This window comes from Gallus gallus, chromosome 3 (genome assembly GCF_016699485.2).
Source record: "Gallus gallus isolate bGalGal1 chromosome 3, bGalGal1.mat.broiler.GRCg7b, whole genome shotgun sequence".
NCBI lineage: Eukaryota > Metazoa > Chordata > Aves > Galliformes > Phasianidae > Gallus > Gallus gallus.
The window spans coordinates 65,398,090-65,417,480 of NC_052534.1; the positions used below are offsets into that span (position 1 = coordinate 65,398,090).

At 39.6% G+C, this 19,391-nt stretch overlaps 1 protein-coding gene across 2 annotated transcripts in view; it reads left to right on the forward strand.

Moving 5' to 3' along the window:
* Window positions 1–2,722: 2,722 nt before the first annotated feature.
* The window catches only part of LAMA4 (laminin subunit alpha 4), a 96,384-nt gene continuing 79,715 nt past the window's right edge, over window positions 2,723–19,391 (forward strand). For both annotated transcript variants that reach the window (XM_004940298.5, XM_419780.8), the window contains exon 1: window positions 2,723–3,063. In XM_004940298.5, the coding sequence (XP_004940355.2) occupies window positions 2,863–3,063 (201 nt within the window). In that variant the 5' untranslated portion in view covers window positions 2,723–2,862. The remainder of the gene's footprint in view (window positions 3,064–19,391) is intronic.

The following is a 19,391-nucleotide window of genomic DNA, read 5'->3' on the forward strand; positions in this document are numbered from 1 at the left end:
CCAGAAAAAAAAAAATAGACACAAGCAATTGTACAAATACAGTTCTACACCTTATTTTTTGTTCCACTAGAATAATAAGTCTTGTTCTCCAGAGCCAAAACTGTAACAGCTAATGACTTCCTAGGAAAACTAAAGCTCATAGAACTAGGAAAAGCCTCAATAAGGCATTTATCCATTCCCTCCCTTTTAACACTTTCATGTCTCAGATTTCTCCACCGATATCTTTCTCTCTTTGATGGATACTGAACCAAGGATCTCCTAAATCATTGAGTCATAGAGTGACTTAGATTGGAGGGGACCTTAAAGATCATCTAATTCTAACCCCCTGCCACAGACAGAGTTGCCAAGCACCAGATCAGGCTGCCCAGGATGCCACCCAACCTGGCCTTGAATGCCTCCAGAGTGGCATCCACAATCTCTCTGAGCAGCCTGATCCAGCACCCAATCACTCTAAATCATCATCTCATACCTACTGTCTTCAAAATTACATCTCATTTTCTGCCTTTAGCTTTCAACTTTTGGCTCAATATTTTTCTGCTCAGATGTAGTCTCAGATTTTACTTCCCACATTTCTTTCTTGAGTATCTGCTCCAGACATTATTCCCTGATTGACCAAATCTTCCTGTATTATACATCTCTCTGATTCATGACATTTCTTTCCAGATAACCTACTTTCTTCAGTTCCATTTTCTATTAGGCAAGAGGAATTTCTTCCCAAGTATCTGAACTTGTTAAAGATCCCCTACCAGAAACATGTAGATTTGACTTTCCAGCTCTCCTCATTTACAGGTTTATGAACATTAAGTAACTCTTCCCCAAGTTGTTGTTCTCTATTACTTTCACAAGAAGGAAGTAGTACCTTCCAAATGGCTGGGAGCAGATATAGAAGATTCTCTGCTAATTGCTTCCCCCTCCAAAAAAAAGAAAGATTCAAAAATTGTCTCACACCTAGTCCAGTAATTTGCTGCACAATTCATTGGGTAGTTTTACATCTCCACTGCTGTCACACTAGTGGTGATTCTGCCACTTACTCTCAAGATGTTTTGTTCTCTCTTTTGCACTTTCTTTTTAACTGTTACCTTCACACCTGAAACTTGTCCTGATAGCAGAAGGCCTAATGGGAACTCCATGGGACCCTGGCTGAGAGTCTTCACCACCTTTTGCTCTATAAGCCTTTGGACCTGCTCCAGGCCATTCCCGGAGCTGCCACTGGCAGAAAGAGCTGGAAAAGCCCTGACAACCTCCAATAACATCTCACCATCAGCTTCTTGGGAGGCAGCATGCTTGTCACCATGTCAGGTCCTGTCCACAGAGAGATGTCTGCATTGTGTTCAGGGTAGAATTACTTGCATCCACTTTGACTATGTTTTACTTCCTCCTGCGCTCCTTGAACCTGATCCTCACAACCTTGGGTTGCACAGCTTTTTCTCCTTGCCCACACCAGTTATGAAACACAGAGAGGTTCTTGATGTGTAACTACTGTATAGTTCCTATATGACACTTGTATAGCATTTAAGGACACAAATCTTTACCTATAGGTGTGTGAAATTCACAGATCACCAGAGCTCTTTATTTTACCCTCAATTCTCTATTGATAGCATCCTGAGTTCATAATTTCTTCAATCAGTTTGGAAAGGGAGGAAGGAAGGAGAGGAAAAAGTGGGAATCCACTTCCAGAACAAAGCCCAAAAAGCCAATCTCTAGTACAGTGGTGTCATAAAACCCTGAAAATAGAACAGCTAAAGGACAAGGTGCTGAACTGAGAGAGCAGTGCACTTTAGTATAATTACATCTTCACTTTGTCCCAAAACATAAGAAGGCTTTTGCTTTGTCTTTCTGAGATTGTAGACATAAAATTAGGTCAGCTGTGGGCAATATATTAAGCTTGCTTTCATACACTGCAGGCCTTGTTAGCATGGCTTCACAAAGCATCTCTTGAAAAAGGAATACAAGATGCTCTTTGTAAATAAAAGTTCATGAGTCTAAGTGATGAAGTCATTTTCCAAAACTGCAGTGAACGATATTCTTTTTCATGAGCCGCTGAGAAGCCAAGAGGTGGGCTTGAGGAAAAGGGTTTGAATGAAGCATGTCAGAGCAACCGCTTTGCCCTGTTAGCCCATGGCACAGCCAGGCTGCCTCCTCCTCCCCCCATCCACAGCCTCACCTCCCCCTGACAAAAGAGAAGGGTTGTTGGGCAGCTTTTAATAAATTTGGCACTTTTCTACTTTCCACTGAATAAACGAGATGTTAAAAAAAATAAAATAAAATGAAGTGTAATCACGAATGCCCGTTTTGCACGGAGGGGCTGAGGGTACCCAAACAGAGCAGTGGGGGTGGAGGGGGGGGGAAAGCTGACCTCACTTCTGAACGGCAAAGTTGGAGTGGGAGGGTCCGGGCATGAAAGGTAAAAAGGGAACGATGTGAACATATGAAGGAAGCCAGAGCACCGCGCACAGCGTCAGTCTGCATCCTGACAGGGGGAGATAAGGTGGCTGGGGAGCCAGCGGTGCTTTCCTGGAACACAACCTCCGCTTGACACTCTCTGCTTAAGCACTGCCCATCTGTATGTTATTGAGCTGGAGCCTCTGGGGAAAAGAGGAGCCACAGGCACAGAGAGTGAACGAGGGAGGGAGGCAGCCAAAGCGCTTTTCTTCCCTTCTTTGCTTTTTTTTTTTTTTTTTTTTTTTCACCCTTTTAAATAAGGATCTGGTTAGACTGCCTTGAAGTGCCACATCTGGAAACTGAACGCTAAAAGAAAGTTAAAATAACTGAGGCACCACTAAGCCAAGGGGGGCTGATTGCAGAAGAGGGTAAACAATTACTAAGACGCTAGAAGACCACTGCTGGATGTAAGGGGAGGAAATGGCTTTGATCTCCGCCTGGCCCCTGGTTTTTCCTATATTATTATTTTCGAGATGCTTCTCCTCCAGCACAGCCTCGAGCGCGGGAGGCGTCTTTCTGTTTGACATTGAAGGTAGCTCAGCGGTCAGCACGCAAGAAGCTACTGTTATCAGAGGGCAGCAGCAGTCAGTAGCTACTGGAAGTTGGGTGCCTTTTGCTGAGGTACAGTAACTGCGTTCTCTCTCTGGTGTCTGCGCTTTTCTGCTTTCATCTGTCTGTGTCGAAGTTCCCATCTGGTTAACGTTAGCTTAATCATTTGATCCTTAAAGCGATGCTGGAGATTTTTGCAGGGGGTCTGAGACGCTGCATTTGGAAACTAGAGAGATACAGTTCAGAATTTCAGAATGCACACATACCCTGCCTGCTGCGAGCAGGCAGCTGCTGTGCTTTGCAGTGAGACCAGCCTAGCACGTCTCCAACTTTCCTGCCAACATAACTAAGCAGGCTTGTCCAAACAGAGCTGTTTTATAAGGGTTAATTGTCACTACACTTTTCTGCTTGCCTTATGTAGTGCTTGGGATTTTAACTCACTTAAATTGACAGAGAGTTTCTCTCTTTTCGGGGCAAACACTGTGTGGTAGAAGTTTATGCTTCTGTTTCTGAATGCCATCCACCTCCAAAAGCTCCTTTTGGTGATGAGAGCAAGGATAATAAATCAAAATCGTATAGGAAACAGCCTGCAGAGAAAACACCTGCAGAGATTTTATGCCTTCCAAAAAATATGAGGTTGGGATTAGTGACAAATAAAATTAGAGAGATCTGAAAAGAATTTTGACTGTGGAAAATTTTCCAGCAGTCACTGTGTTAGAGGATAGGGTGATACTTATTCTAGCAGGACTACATCTGGAATGAACTACAAAAAAACACAGCTTGGGAAAACAACAAATTACTCCAGCATGCACAGAGAGGGGAACACAGTAATGTCTCATACGTGGGAGATGCAAAGTAAAAGGCAAATTGAGTTACATAAGGTCATGGGAAGGGAAAGAGTTGTTCTAGCATGACATCCAAAAATGAGGTGTGATTAGCACAGCCAAGTCAGTATGACAATATCAAGATCTCAGTCTCTTATATCACAAGGCTAATTCTACCCATCCACCCCCATACTCCAATTATTAGAGCTAATAGCCATGGAAATTAATGTACGAGCTTTTCAGATGGTTGGGGTTAATGCTGGACTGGGCAGAGCCCACCCCCCACATTGCTGTGGCTCCACGCAGCAGTGCAGCCTCCCAAAATGCCTGCCTGCTTACCCTGTGAGGGACTTGCTGTGAAACATGACCCGTGTGAGAAAACTGGAGTCTAACCCCTGCTCTGCTCAGTGTAGGGGCTCTGAGGAGCCATCAGAGGTCTGGATGGGCGCCATGCCATGGGATGTACATCTTTGCTCTGTTGGCCTGAGATTAGTCCCTGGGACTGCCACATTGCCACCTGTTGCTTACAAAATGGAAAGTGAATGAAATGCCAGATTTAGGAGTTGAATGGGTTTTGTGGCTGGATTTCATAGGATAAAGGCTATAAATCTCTTGTGGCCATTCTCAGTATGATTCTGTTATACGGTTTTCCAAAAATTTATGTTAATAGACTTTACGAAGGTGCTGTGGGATATACACAGGACTTTGCAGAAGAATGACACTTTAGCCCCATTCAGCCATCTCAATCATCTCTGAAGTTTCACTTAACAGACTCACTAACTGGTGTTTTTTCCAGCAGTTTACTTCAGCTCCTACAATAAGAACATTTACACACCTTTCAGATCCCATATTCCAAATGAATGCTGCTACCTGCAGTAATTATGCCAAGGCTCTTGACAGCAGGATGTTACCAAGAAGCAGCTCAGGCTCCTTTTCTACATGCAGAAGTACCCCATAACTATGTTTCAGGGCCCACCTCCATGCATACTTCCAGAGGGGCTCAGTAGAATATTCTTTTGGGATAGGGCTGATGGCTCTGATGCAATGATTCATGAGCTGGTAATGGGGCCTTGGGAGCTTACTCTAAGCCCAGACATTGACCTGAGGACCAAAGAGAGACACCTGGCAGTGTCTCTTCCAACCCTCAGATGGCTTCCTCCTCCCAAAGCCCATCACCTCTCATTCAGCCCTGAGAAGAGGGCCTATCCCAGCAGTTTTGAATCAGCCTTTTCCAAGCCTGAATTCTTAGCCCACAGCTCACAGGGAACCGCAGTATAAACTCCTTACACAGCATGGCTTGATTCAGCTCTCTCATCTAAATATTGACTCAGGCCCACTGCTCTCCCGAGCAGACAGAGGCTGTTAGTCACGTTGAATAGTGCCAAGTTATACAAGACGGTTGGTTAGCAAGGCAGAGCTAAGGGAACCACAGGCTCACTGTGCACAGACCTTCATGAGGTCTGTGGTGCCACTCAACCACAAAGTCAAACAAGCTGGTCTGAAGGCAGAACACAGGGCAAATAGAAAGCAGGGCATTTCAGCATGTGGAGAACGTGATGGACAGTACTGGACCCACACATAAGTTTGCACTTCATAGTGTCTTCAGAAATCCAGATCTATAACAGTGTCGGCGGGAGTTTCTAATACACAAGCAATGTGATGTTCTTAATTCCTGGTAGGAGCTAATATTATGAACCAACAGAAGAACAGGCAACCTCAGTTAATGTAAACAAGTATGTATTAGCGCTTATTTCTTGGTTTTCCACTTCTCTTCCTTTCTCAAGTTTGGCAACCTTAAACTTAGAGGCACTTGGAGAAGCAGTTCAAAAAATTCAGAATTAATGTTACTGTGGAGATTTCCTGTGTCTTAGATTTGACTGAAAGTCTCTTTATGGCAGAGAGAAGAGACTAACTACATTTTCAACGGTAGGGTAACTTGCTGTACCCCATCACAACGTGAATCATGGGTTGGGCCTCAGGCAATATCTAAATAGCTTGATGCTCTGACAATAAATGAATACATAACTGGGGTTCAGTACATGCAACTTAGGCATGTAACCTATGCTTAAACTTTTTTTAAATTTGAATCAGGTATTGTATTCAAGTGTAAGCCCAAATTTCCCATATAGTAGTGGAGGCACCAGGTTCTTAAATTCCCTAATTCCTACTGGTCTTCCCTCAAAGGAGGCTTTTCCCCTGCAAGGACTTAGTTCAGGATGGTTCCATTAATTAGCTAAAGATTGGAGAACATTTAGATATTGAAATTAACTGGACTACATTCCACTCAATGTAAGGTCATGTTATCCGCATAATGAGCACTGGTAGTGGCCATTGTGAAATAATATATCTAGCTCAATGCCACTGTTTCAACAAGAATTCTTATAAATTGCTGGAGATTATTCAAAAGGTATCATGGAAAGGATTAAATTGCTAGGAATTTAAAGGCAACTGTGAGATTCTATAATTCAACATACTTAGCTCAGGGGATTAATTGCATAAGGACATACACAGGCAACAGTTTTTCAGTAAGAGTTTCTAACACATGAAGGTACAATCGTGCAACAAGTGGAAATTCAAAGTAACTGTGTTCATACTAAAAGTTAGTTACAAATTTAAATTTTAAAGGTAATTAAACAATGGAGAGTGGATCCAATTACATTGGGTTGCCTAGCATGAGGCAAATCAATATGAACAGCACTCTGTGAAGTACTCACCTCACTTGTGCAATTTTGGATGCCTAAATTCCTTGGGATAGGAGCCCAATAAGGCATGCAGGGGGAGATGTTATGATGCTGAAATCCTGAGGGAGCATGAGCCCAAAGCTCCAGATCCATCTCATCAGTGTAACCCAACTGCAGCTGACTGCACTAAATTAAAGATTGTTTTTTTTCCAAATAAGGATGGATTAAAATATTTTGCAAGGAAGGTTCATCAGAGATGAAAGGATTTCAGACTGACAGCCCAACTGCAAATGAAAGCAAACAAGTGAACTGAAAACATTAAGAACCTTTGGCTTTGTGTTCAACCTGTTTGCTTTAGGAGGGCAGAAGGAAAAGGGGATAGTGAGGCACAGAGACACGAATGAAAACTAGAGCTAACTTCTGAGAAAAGTTACATACCACTGTCTAAGACATGCCTTTAAAACAAGAGGTAGGTTGTACATCACCATTTGAATCTAAAGCCTGCCACTGTCAACATTTCTATTTGCAAATTTCACTGACATGATGATTTTAATTATATAGTTACCGATTTTATTCCCCAGTAGGATCAAAGTTGCTCATAATCAATGGAATAGTACAGAGTCTGAGGCGAGAGTAATCAATGGGGCAAGACCTCAAATACTGGAGAACATGGCAAAGGATTCCCTGTGATCCACATTGCGTAGTCACTCGCTTTAATGCAAAATGAATGTAAGGTGATATCCAGGTGAAGATTCACTTCATTCTCATGAATGAAGGAGGTTCCAGAAAATAACAAAGAAAGCCCAGTATAGGAGGGCCATGGAGAAAGGGTTAGTGGAGAAAAGAGAAGACATTCTCTGGAGATATTTGCTAAGCGAGAAAAGATGAATTGAAACATCCTCTGTGGAAAGAATTGAAGCATATAGTGGGAAAGGAAGCAAATAGTTGAAGGAGAAGGAAAAAAATAGAGCAAGAATGAGATAATCCAAAGCCTTAAGGGTAAAAAAAGAAAAATCTGAAGCAGAGGGGAGAAGGCAGAGAGCCAATTCTCAGAGTGCAGGAAAGCATGATATCGTTGAATAAATTAAAAACTGTTTTCAGCATCAGTGCTTTTGACACAGAGAAAGGCAAAATAAGAGTAGTCCTTTAAAGGAAATTATTGCAATAGTCAAGGCAAAAATGAGCTATTTACTATAGGAGACAGTAAGAGGCGGAATTAAACTGTGGGAGCTTGCACAATAAAATGACACGTTTAACCATCGTTTTTTCCCACCTGACTTCTAGCAGCATCTGCTAATCTAAGTTTTCAAAAACAAGAAACAATATCTGAGGTACTTCCTTTCTGGTTTTCTAAAGCAATAATCAATATCGAGTGCAGGAACCATGGAACCTCACCTCTCTAGAATGGCTTATGTTAAATATCTGAAATAGAATAAGCAAAAGCCCTGGCCAGTTGTTAACAAATACTCAAATTATCACCAAATTGTCTTCATCCCTTTCTCAAAAAGCATTGAAATAGGAGGTTCTGCAGACTGTTTGGAGAAGGAATCAGGTAATCCTTACTTGTAGCATTATTCTGTTCAAAACAAACTAGCTCTAAAAGAATTAGAAGACCTAATCCTGAGGTCTAAGCCAAAAACAGTTTTAGCTTGACAGAAACCTTTATATTCTTTTAAGCTAATGGAAAGTGCACCTACCATTGAAAAAACAGATCTTTAAATGAATTCATTTCAGACCCTTAGGGTTACATTAGATTAACTCCCATAAGGGGCAAATAGGATTTTTTTTTTTTTTTTCAACAAGGTTATGTTCTGAGAAGCTTCTATTAGCAGGGAGGAAGTTTTACTGCAGATGTTTGTGATTCCAGCTTAAGTTTCTCATCAAAGCTTTAATGAAAATCAGCTGCTAGGAGCAGAGCCATCAAACCTTTTAAATTGTAGGAAACTAAACTGAATGGAACCAAAGGACAGGGCAGATGGATAGTGGGAAATGTTCTATATTTTGAGAAAGTGCATAATTCACCCACCAGAGTAATGCTATTTGAACTCTGCTGCAGTGAGTTCCCACAAAGATTTCGGCCAACACCAGGAAAGTGTACCAAAGCTTATTCGGGATTGTGAAAACCAATAAAAGGATTTCATGCCTGTTCTTCTTCATGATATAGGAAGTAAGCTAAGAACTAAAATTGCACATTTTTCAGAGACCATGAGAAGCAAAATAAATAATATAAACAAAATAATAAAATAAACAAAATAATTGTTTACTGAAAGAAAACATATCCTGATTTTATCTTCTACAATTTTAATTACAGCTCTTAACATTCATGAGCTGTTCAAGAGAAAATAGATCTTGTTTCTGATTAAGATATAACCAGCCATGCAGTTTGCTTATGGACTTTTATTTCAAACCTCCAAACATGGACACATTTGGTTATTATATTTTAATTGGTCCTCTCAAACATTTGGATTTGATCCCAGTTCATTTTCACACATCGACGTGAGCTGGGGATGTTTGGGTTGTCCATCATGATGCAAGATTCAACAATTGCTGAATAGTACTGTATACAAAGCTGTTTAGAGCTCCAAAGATTTTGAAATCTAATTCTTTGTCATTAAATGATCTCTGAGAGGTTTTCTTAACTACCAGTTGGTATGTATAAATACAGTGTATATTTGGCCACTCAAGCATAGATTGACTAAGTTGCAGTAAAAATGACCTGGTGTGTCTTTCCTCTTTAAATCTATTCTATAGCTCTTTAGATGCTTATTTCCTTAAAATAAATACTTTAAATATGCTAGCGCTCCTTTTTTTTTTTTTTTTTTTTTTTTTGGTCTTTTTGATGACAAATACACAAGAAACAAAGCCAAAAATCCAGCATTCAAGAGAAACTAAAAAAAGAAATATGAGTCAAAGAATAACAAGAGGCTAGTGAAAAATATTTTATAAATTACTATTCCGACCTTACAATATTCTTTAAAGAACTAAAATGCTATTTTTTAAGTTCTGACACAGGGAATCCAGGGAGAATGGGAAGAACTGACACATGAGTGCTAAATTGAATCATAATTTAATAAATAATTAATAAAAAAGTATCTACTTGTGTGAGCAACTTGCAATGACCTGGAGGGTTGGAAGTAGGTAATCTTTAATGTCCCTTCCAACCTAAGCCACTCTATGATTCTATAAATCTAAATACAGCCCTTTTGTCTAAATGAATGATAGTTAAACTCTTCCCAACAAAAATGAATAAAAAAGATTTTTTTCCACCTGTCACTGCTGGTACCAGATGTAGGAAGATACACAGGGAACAAGTATCTAAACCAGATCATTTCTGGGCTGTGTTGTGCCCTGTTACCACCCAGTGATCCAGCTGCATTCTGTTGCATTTGAATGAATAGTCTTTTCAGTGGCAAGAGATGAGCAGACTTCATCTTTCTGCATCTTTATGGTTTTCTCTGTCTCTCTACTTTCCTATCAATGGAAGAGACTGTCTGCAGTGGCTCTACAGCATTACTTAGGCACCAGCTAATTAATTCTAAGTCAGTTGAAATCTGGAGTTCGAGTAAGGGATTTTTCTGAAGGATAGAGAAGGAGATGACTTTTTTCTTTCCTCCTCATACATCTATTTTTCACTTCCTTGAGACAATAAGAAAACGATTCCTTCATTATTAGACCTTGTCCATGATGAAACCAGCCATGGGTAGTGAGGCAGTGAAAGATCAAAACAGGTCATCTCTTTTCCTTAGCCCCGATATTTCTTCTGTCCCCTCCAGGTATCAGTCAGAGAGCGTCTCTGGGTACAGGACTTGTAGCACAAAATTAACCATGCTGAGCTGCCTCCCCTCCTTCCCACACAAGGTGCTAGCACCATCAAGCTGGAAACTGCTGAGAAACTTGGCACCTTCCATCAGCTGTCCCATTTTGTCCACCATCAGGCCACTCTTGGGAAGTAGAGATGGATGAAAGCTCCTTTTCTTGATCTGTCAAGTTTTTCACACTTGCATTTGGTACTAATAGGCTTTTAAATTGATGCTTTGCCAACCAGATAAGATCACTGTATGTCTCTACTGCAATTCCAAAATGTCAAAGAGCTGTAAAATCAAACTAGGAAATACTAGAAACCTGGTGAGGTAGTTGAGGCAAAAGGGAAATCAAAGGCAACTTCAGTCACCCCTGACCACCCTTCTCAGGTTTACCACATCCAATTTAACGTTGTCCCGCAAGTACAGTAGTACATGCTTTAAGAAACACTTTTATTGTTTATCTCTACAAAAATTTTGTGTCGGTCTGGAAATTTCACTGGGAATGCTGTACTACATCAACTGATTATGTCCCTCTTTTGTGGAGGACTCAGGTGAATGGAGCATGGCTCAGAGAGCACATTTTGTGTGAGTGATCTGTGGGGACTGGGTGGAGGGAGGTTAATGATGAAACAAAGCAAAATTATTTATCTGTTTTCCTGTAAATTGTTTTTCTTGAATAAGCTTGGTGTTTTGTTTGAAAGAGGAGGATCAAATAGCAGCCTTTCCAGCTGCAGATCTTCTATCTGCAGTAGTGAGCATCTGTAACAGTAATATTTTTACTTAGTGGCTGTAGTAATAAGTACACTATAATGGAGGCTGGTGTTAAGCTCTAACCCTTAGCCAGCTTGCAGACAGCTAAGACATTTTAGCCCTTCCCCTCTTTGGAGAAGAATGCCTTTTAAGCAGAGGCTTTGTCTTTCTCACTGTATATGGAAAAAATGACTATGCACTTCAATGGAGAATGCGTAACTGAGAATTGTTTATGTTGGATCCAACCCCATCTCTGTTGCTGAATGGCATTTTGTTTTTCACTTGGACTGGAGAAGGGGTAACAGTCTGGAGACATTTTCAACACAGGAAATTTTGAAAATTAAATACAATTACCTTGTTAAGGCAATAGATAATGTTGTTGCTCCACATAAAGCCATCTGGCTTTCAGCTTTGGATTGTTTTTATGGGAGTCACAGTTACTCTGTCACTACTGCAATGGAGACATGCACAAAACCTCTCCAAGGAACAAGAATATTGTGACAGTGGTCTGGGAGGGGATCTCCATGTGGTTTTTGCCTGTTGTCCATTCTCTGCTTTGCTTATTGGTTTGGGGATTACCCATGTATGATGAGCCATATTCCCTCTCCCTCCAACTCCAAACTTCTCTATGCAACAGGGAAAAATAGAAGCAACTTTTTTCCATATTATCTCTGCCAACAGAATGCTATCTACAGTCAAAGCAACTGGTTTCAATCTTGCTTTAGTTTTAGCAACCACTGAGTGTTTTGTCCAAAACTTTGAGATGACGGTTTCTGCCAGCAGCATAATCTGGTGTTTATTATCATTAGAAATAAAGATCTATTTTGGAAGCTGACGAGTTGATAACTCTTCAGGTGATGCATATATATTCCCAGTTGTCAAAACCTCCAGCAAGTGAGGTTTTCAAGTTGGTCTGTTATTAAGTTAGGGCCTTGTCCTGTCTCCCTCAATGAAAATACAATTTTTTTCAGTGAATTTCAAGGAGAGCTCAACTGTTCCTTATATACAAATGATGAAGATCTTATGGTGTTTCTTGTTTGAGTGGAAATCAGATTAAATTCAGTCATTAGATATTCCCTTTAGCAGCTGCAGGCTGGCCAGACATGGCATGCATGACTGCAGAGCAGCCACTGAACAGTGCACTTACTGAGACATCATCCGAGGCACAGACAAAAAGAGATGATACCAAGAGCCACACACAAGAGGTCAAGATAAAGGAGACTAGTAATAGGAAACAAGGCTTTCCTTCTTTCATCATTCATTGAACTATTTGTTTAATGAAAAAGATTATGGATTCAAAATCAGTGACAGGTTTTTGTTGTTGTTGTTGATTTTAACATTAAAAGATTTGAATTGCTAAGGATCATAAAAACACACCACTGCAGTTTTAATGACTATTTCATATACATGAAAACCCAAGAAAACCCCATTGTCAGATTCATTTGCCAAGTAAAGCCTTAATTTTCATTGAACTATCAGACCTTGGAATTTAGTTTGAGAATACGTATTAACATTGGAGTTTTTTCACTGAATGACATTCAACAAGAAATAATTTGCTTTCACATTTGTAAGCTAAATAACAAAAAAGAAAGCTTGTTATTGTGTGATTCAAGTAATTGCTTTATTTTTTAATCTCATTAAATGTAATTAGAATTGAGATACCTGTCAAGATAAGCGGATAAAAAAAGATTACTAGTATTGTGTCCAAAACTTTCATCAACTTCTGGTTAATTCCTGATTTGCAGCATCAGTGGAGCACTGGAAGCAATAAGTATTTCATAGCTAGCAATGTCAGAAATTGAAGCAAACAATACCAGAATTTAATGTGCTATATCAAATTGTTTATTATAAAATCTATCATGAATATTTTAAAAATAAGTTTGAAATTGCAAATAGCCAACTTATGTGAGGCTTCTGTCCTTGAAACTGCAAATTCAGTAGAATGGCTTTTTCCTTGCATTCATCTAACAGCTGTAGTGTCCTAGTAAATGGGGTAATTAACCTCCTGCCTGTGATGCCACACAGAGAATTCACTTCTCTGGTAATAATAGTTACAATGTGACCTTTGTCATCCAGAAGAATTTGATACTGTGGTCCAGAGGTAATGTAGGCTTACAGAAATTATAAATAGTGCTTGGGGGACCTAGGGGAAGATAGTGAACAATCTTATTTGGTTTTAATCCTCTAGGTTTGTAAGGTCTCAAAAGCTCAGATTAATTTAGCAAACATCAATAGAGAAGAAATAAACTTCAAGAGCAGATGTTTGGTTCTGTGTGCATATTGTGGAGCCCCTCACAGTGTAGAACAGGACTTCTGCCTATCTCTTTTTACAATGACTTTGCTGACAGAATATATTTGGCCAGTGGGTCTGGTCAGTGGCTCTCTTACTAATTTCTGAGAGCCTCATTCTGGAAAATGAGGGAAAGACAAAGATTCTTCTGAAATGTCATTACATAGGGATTTATAAGTTCAAGTACAAAAATAGCAAAGTGAAGTAAACAGAAATCCCTTGAACACCTTAAAACTGTTCCTACGAAGTTAATTTCACTTTTTCATGTGAAATTTTAGCACATTCTTTCTTTTTCTCCCTGACTAATCCATAGAAGTTCGTTCAGCACTGGTTTAAAAAGACTGAAGTCATGGGACTAGCAACAACTTTACAATCATAGCAGACACTGAAAATAAGTAACAGCTACCAGAAATGTTTGTCATGTGGGGATATACATTATCTCCAGTTGTTTTGACTAGTTTTCTTTAAAAAAGTTATAGAATCATCATAGAGTTATAGAATGGTTTGGGTTGGAAGGAATCTTGTGTTAATTTCAAACTTAATACAATGAAGCTATCACTGTGCAGGTTTTAGACTAGAGGTGATAGATAGGGTCATGAAGTAGACCGGTGACTAGAACCAGCTGCAGGGAAATGCCAAATGGAGAAGAGGGTTAAGAGAACCAATGAAAAGTCTGGAGGACACGAGCAAAGAACAAGACAGCAGCAGAAGGGCTGTGGGAGCTGAGTGGGGACAAATGGAGATCCACAACCCATCAACGTAAATGTTTGATGTACCATTAATAGAAACAGCCCAAGTACAAAGGCCTCCCCCCATGAAGGGCCAATGAGCAAACATCTCATCTGGATGACATTTACTCTAAGACCACTTAAATGACATTCAAGCCTTGTTGCCAACAAGAGAGACACATAATACAGACAGGACTAAAAGGTATCCTATAAATAACAACTAGAGTGAATGAGTGTTATGAATATAAACTGAGGAGCCATGGATTTAATTAATATCTCACTATAAATAAATGGACCTACTGGAACATGCTGTCTGCAATAAACCCCTCAAGGCTACAAGTAGTCACTAAGCTTTTGAGGAAACTTGAAACAGCACAGTTCCCTATCAATAAGATTATTCTTTTTCCTTTGGAAAACTGAAATACATCCACATTTGAGGGACTTCAGAGCCAGAAGAAATTGATATGCAAATTATTTGCACCTATAGTAATAAGTGTAAAAAAAAAAAAAAAAAAAAGGCAGAAAAATGAATGACAGTTATCAAGTACTTTTATATAAAGAGGCCAACAATGACTTCTAGAAATATTTTCTATTGCCTGCCTCTAAAAATCCAAAAAATCAAAAAAAATCAAATAAATAAAGCAGAGAAAATTTTATTAGATAATTTTTATCCCAAATCATACCGTTCACATAGGATTTGATTCCATCATATCCTTTGCCCACGTGGCCTACACAGAGTTGCATCAAATGTAGTTGTAATGATGGATCCTTTTGGCAGGTTTGAGGAGTAACAAAAATCAAAGTGTTTAAATACAGTGATCTGACACCTCAACCACTTCTGCTACTGAGAGGTAGAGACCACTCTCTCAAGCTTCTCCTGTAGAAGAACTGCGCCAAGCTGCTCATGCACACAGAGTGTACTGTACATCTGCCAGATTTTATATTTTGTGAATAAATGGAGAGGAGGGCAGGAAGGTCAGCACATTGGGGCACAGGGTCATTACAGCCCTTTTTTTTTTTTTTTTTTTTTTTTTTCCATGAAGTTTCCCAGCAGACTGAAGAAGAACTAAATTTCTGCATTTATGTTCATGAATAAAATCTCTTTGACTTGAGGAATTTGAGACATCTGTTACTCTGCTCCCAGGGAGCAAGCAGTGGTCAAAAGTCCATCAGTCTGCAATTGGCAGTCTCGATTTTTGAAAGTCCATGTTTAAAAGTACTAGAAGTCAGTACTAGACATCAATTATTTCTTGAGCTGAGAAGCAGAGGTAGAACTCATGTTGGTGCTCCCAATATTTTCTAGCTGAATGAAACACTATAAGTAAGAGACTTGTATCTGTTGGAGGTAAAGAAGTTTGCTGTGTAATTAATACTTTCCAAACATGATAAGCTGTAAAAATTTTGCCTAGTCAGAGTAGTAGGGGTCAAACACTTTGTTTATTTACATCCCAAGCAGTATTTTTAGTGCAGAAAATGTGTGCTTTTTGGACGGAACTGGAATATATCCTCAGAATGGGGTTATGCTCCTTTCTTTGCTAGAGCTTTGCTCTGTAACTGTTGGACGTATTGCTAGACACAAGTTCTGTAGATTGTCCAAGTCTCTCACAACAACTCAGAGCCCTTCTTCCTGGATACATCTGCAGTGCTCAATTGCAGCTTGAGCCAGGAGTCAATGTAGCAACCCTAATATCACGCTAAGGATCAGTTTTGCTCTTTGTAAAGTGAGATAATCTTTTATCTCATAGGCACATGTTAGAACTAAAGTCACTGTTTGTGATGAGCAGAATATCTCAGATGACAATAGAAGTCTTAATAATAATTGCCTACAAGTTTCTTTCATACAGTCACAGAACCTTAGAATTGTTTGAGTTGGAAAGGACCTTTAAAGGCCACCTAGTCCAACTCCGCTGCAATGAACAGGGACATCTACAGCTAGATCAGATTTCTCACAGCCCCTTCCAGCCTGATCTTGAATGTCTCCATTCCAGGTCAGGTCATCCACCAGCTCTCTGAGCAGCCTGTTCTAGTACCTCACCACTCTTATTGTAAAAAACCCTTTTCATTTTGTCCAGTCTAAATCTCCTCTCTTTTAGTTTGAAACCATTTCCCTTTGTCCCTTCCTAAATATGCTCAATGCTGCCCGAAGCCATCAAACTGAGGTGGGACTGAGGTATTAGCAACAATAAAATCAATTCTGAGATAGCAGCAGTATTTTTTAACCCTTCGTAAGAATTACAGCTTTACCAAAGATATTAGCATATATTTATGTTTTCTCTCCCACTTCCAAGAAGAAAAATATATCTCAGGGATGGGCTGAAAATATTTTGCTTGTGGATTTTTGAATGCACAAGTATTCAGTGGAGATGGTAGTGCCAGTGCAGGGCAATATAATAGAAAGCTTTGAAAGCTAGCTGTAAAAATCAGAAGAGATACTATCTGAGTGAAGGGAAACATACACTTTAAACTGGCCAGAATCAAGCTAACTCAAATGTAGCAACACAACTGCTTGAGTGATTCACCTACACCTGAACTAGCAAGTCTCCCTTTGCAATCAGTGACTAGCAATAGGCACAGCTGACGTACTTTAGATGCATTTTCTTATAAAAAGAATTAAACCAACCAAAGGAAGTCTAATTAGCTTCTTCTCATGTGGAGATCTCCACACTGTCAATGCTCAGCCTGCTGTGGTTTGGTTGCCTTACACAAGCATCCCACTGCCCAGCTGCAAGGGCTGCTGGCCTAGGTGCCCCTAGGTCAGCACAGCCACAGCTGTGTCAGCACAGCATGCACCTGGGCCAAGGAGGTCTTATAAGGTTCAACCTAGGCCTGTCTTCATTGCTGACATAGGCATACCGGTGCTATCTGCTAAATACTGAACTTTTTTCTGTGAGTACTTGGTTGGAGATTATTTCCAAATACGAACACAACATTGTAGTCAATAAAGACCAGGAATTTCTTTGGAAAGGAATCCTATCTGTTCTGAAGAAAACAGAGAAAATTGCAATGGCATCAAACGTACAGTAGAGGACTACTTTCTCAGAGCTGTTTGTCTAATGTTCTAATTTCCAATAAAATAAATAAATAAATAAAAATACCAGGAGATATCCAAGCAGGGTCTTTATTTTTAGGAAGGGCAGTAGATTATTTATTCAAGTCAGCCTACACAAACAATCTTCAAAAAGGCTCCAGTACTGCATCTGCCAATTCCAAATATTGTACATTAAAAATAAATAAACAAAAGCAAGTATGTTTGGGTTGGGTTGATCCCCAGCGAGCAAATGGCTGTTGTTTCTGTGGCAATGCCATGTATTCCAGCAGACTGGTCATTCTCATAGACCTACAGATTTTAAAATGAGTGGAGGATTTTTAGAGTGTTCACCCCTGCATAGCAAAAGATTCTGAGTTTCAGGGAATTAATATTATGTTGAGTCCTAAACTTCTGTTAGGCTAAACCATACCTCCCAGAAAAACATTACATCTTGATGTGAAGCTGTCAAGAAGGGAAGAATCTATTGCTCTATTCAATGGGTCTAATTCTTTTAAACAACATAATGAAAACTTGTGCTTTACTAGTCATGTCTGACTTTGACAGTTATCAGTGGCTAAAATGAAGCCTGGTATATCACAGAAGTAACATTTTTGTGTTTTCTTTTCCCTGTTTCCTGGTTTCTGAGGTGAGGCTTGATAACGGAAGGCTTCTGGTTTTTTTTCTTCTTCTTCTTGTCTTACACTCAGTGCATTGTACAATCAGTACAGTAAGAACTTTGAGGGTCGCACAGATCTGAAACCCTTGATCAATCTATGTCAAGTGGTACTATTACACAAATAATTCACAGTATGGGTCACAATTCTCCACAGATATGTTTCTATAAGTACATAACTTATTATATCAGATGTCACAATTCTCAGACTTGGCCTTTCAAGAATATGTGTTCTGACAATATTTATACAGAACAGCTCAGTCTGCAGAAAAATGGGAACTCTAATCCACAAAAAGTCTTACAAACTAAAATTACATCTCCAATGTACTTGTCATACCATCCAGATAAAACAGGTGAATAAGCTGTGGTATGTGGGCTCAGCCACAATATCTGTGTATGTCCTTCAACATCACTAGATGACTGCTGATGAGAATTAATTTAATTCTCTTTCAGCGAAGGTGAAAATAAAATATTTTTGCAAGGGGCTAAGAGCAGTCACTATGGATTGACTAGTGCATCTTAATTCATGCTACAAACAGTTCTCTACCCTTTTAACACATGAAGAAATACAGTAAAGCAGTTGCCAGAAACTAAAAAATTCTTCATTTTTGCCTCACAGAATCAAAAATCACAGAAAATACAGGTGCTTACAACAGAATAGAAGTTATTTGTATTTTAACATTTGAGGTATTAGTTAATCCAGCTAATTTTAATTTAATCTCTAGATTCTGAATTTAACGATTTAAATGTGACCAGGTTGAATTCACTTTCACTACCACGAATTGACTTTTAAAGTGGAAATCAACACTAAGCAACACCATGATGCTTGATCCTTGCCCACCCATCTGAACATCTATGCAGCCCAGTGAGGATCCTTCCCAGTCCTGGAGGAAAGCACACCTTTTGACTCTGTCTATAGTAGCAAGGCTACAGCTAAGTCTCACAGGACACTAAAAATAGCAGTGACACAGCAGCTAATGTGCCCTGACTGCTACATGGGTGCTGTTCTTCAGCTTCAGTTCCCCAAGTGTCCCATCTGCCTCCTCTTTTACAACAATCCTGGAGGCAAACACCATCTTTTTCTTCCAGATTTGTTTTGCATCAAATCCAATAGGTCTCTGGTACAAGACTGAAAGCCATGAGTATAAGGAATATAACAAAGGCTGAAGTTCTTTAATGTAGACCATTTAGCCTGGAATCCACATCTCTACATATGCTCCAGCACTCAAGAGAAAACTGGAAATAACAAACACTGGTGAGGATCCAAAGGAGACTTTTATTGCCAAAGAAAGAGACTTTCTGTGCTTTATATATTCACAGGAAAGTCACAAGTTCCAGTACTTACTAAAGAAACATGCTATGTTTTTTACTGTTAGATGACAGAGTCAATGGCTACATCTGAATTACTGAATAAAGCAGTCTGGGGACCTCCTTGTCAAGTAGCATAACACAGCCCATATCCACATGCTTAAACTCTGCATTTGCTCTAAAAAGACCAGTCCCAGACATACTGCTTCGTGGGAGTGTTTCCTAAGAGATGCCATGCTGTGAGCTGAGCCTGGACATTGTCAGGAAAAGCACAATCTATCATCAAGAACAATCAAGGCAGAAAGAGAACTATCA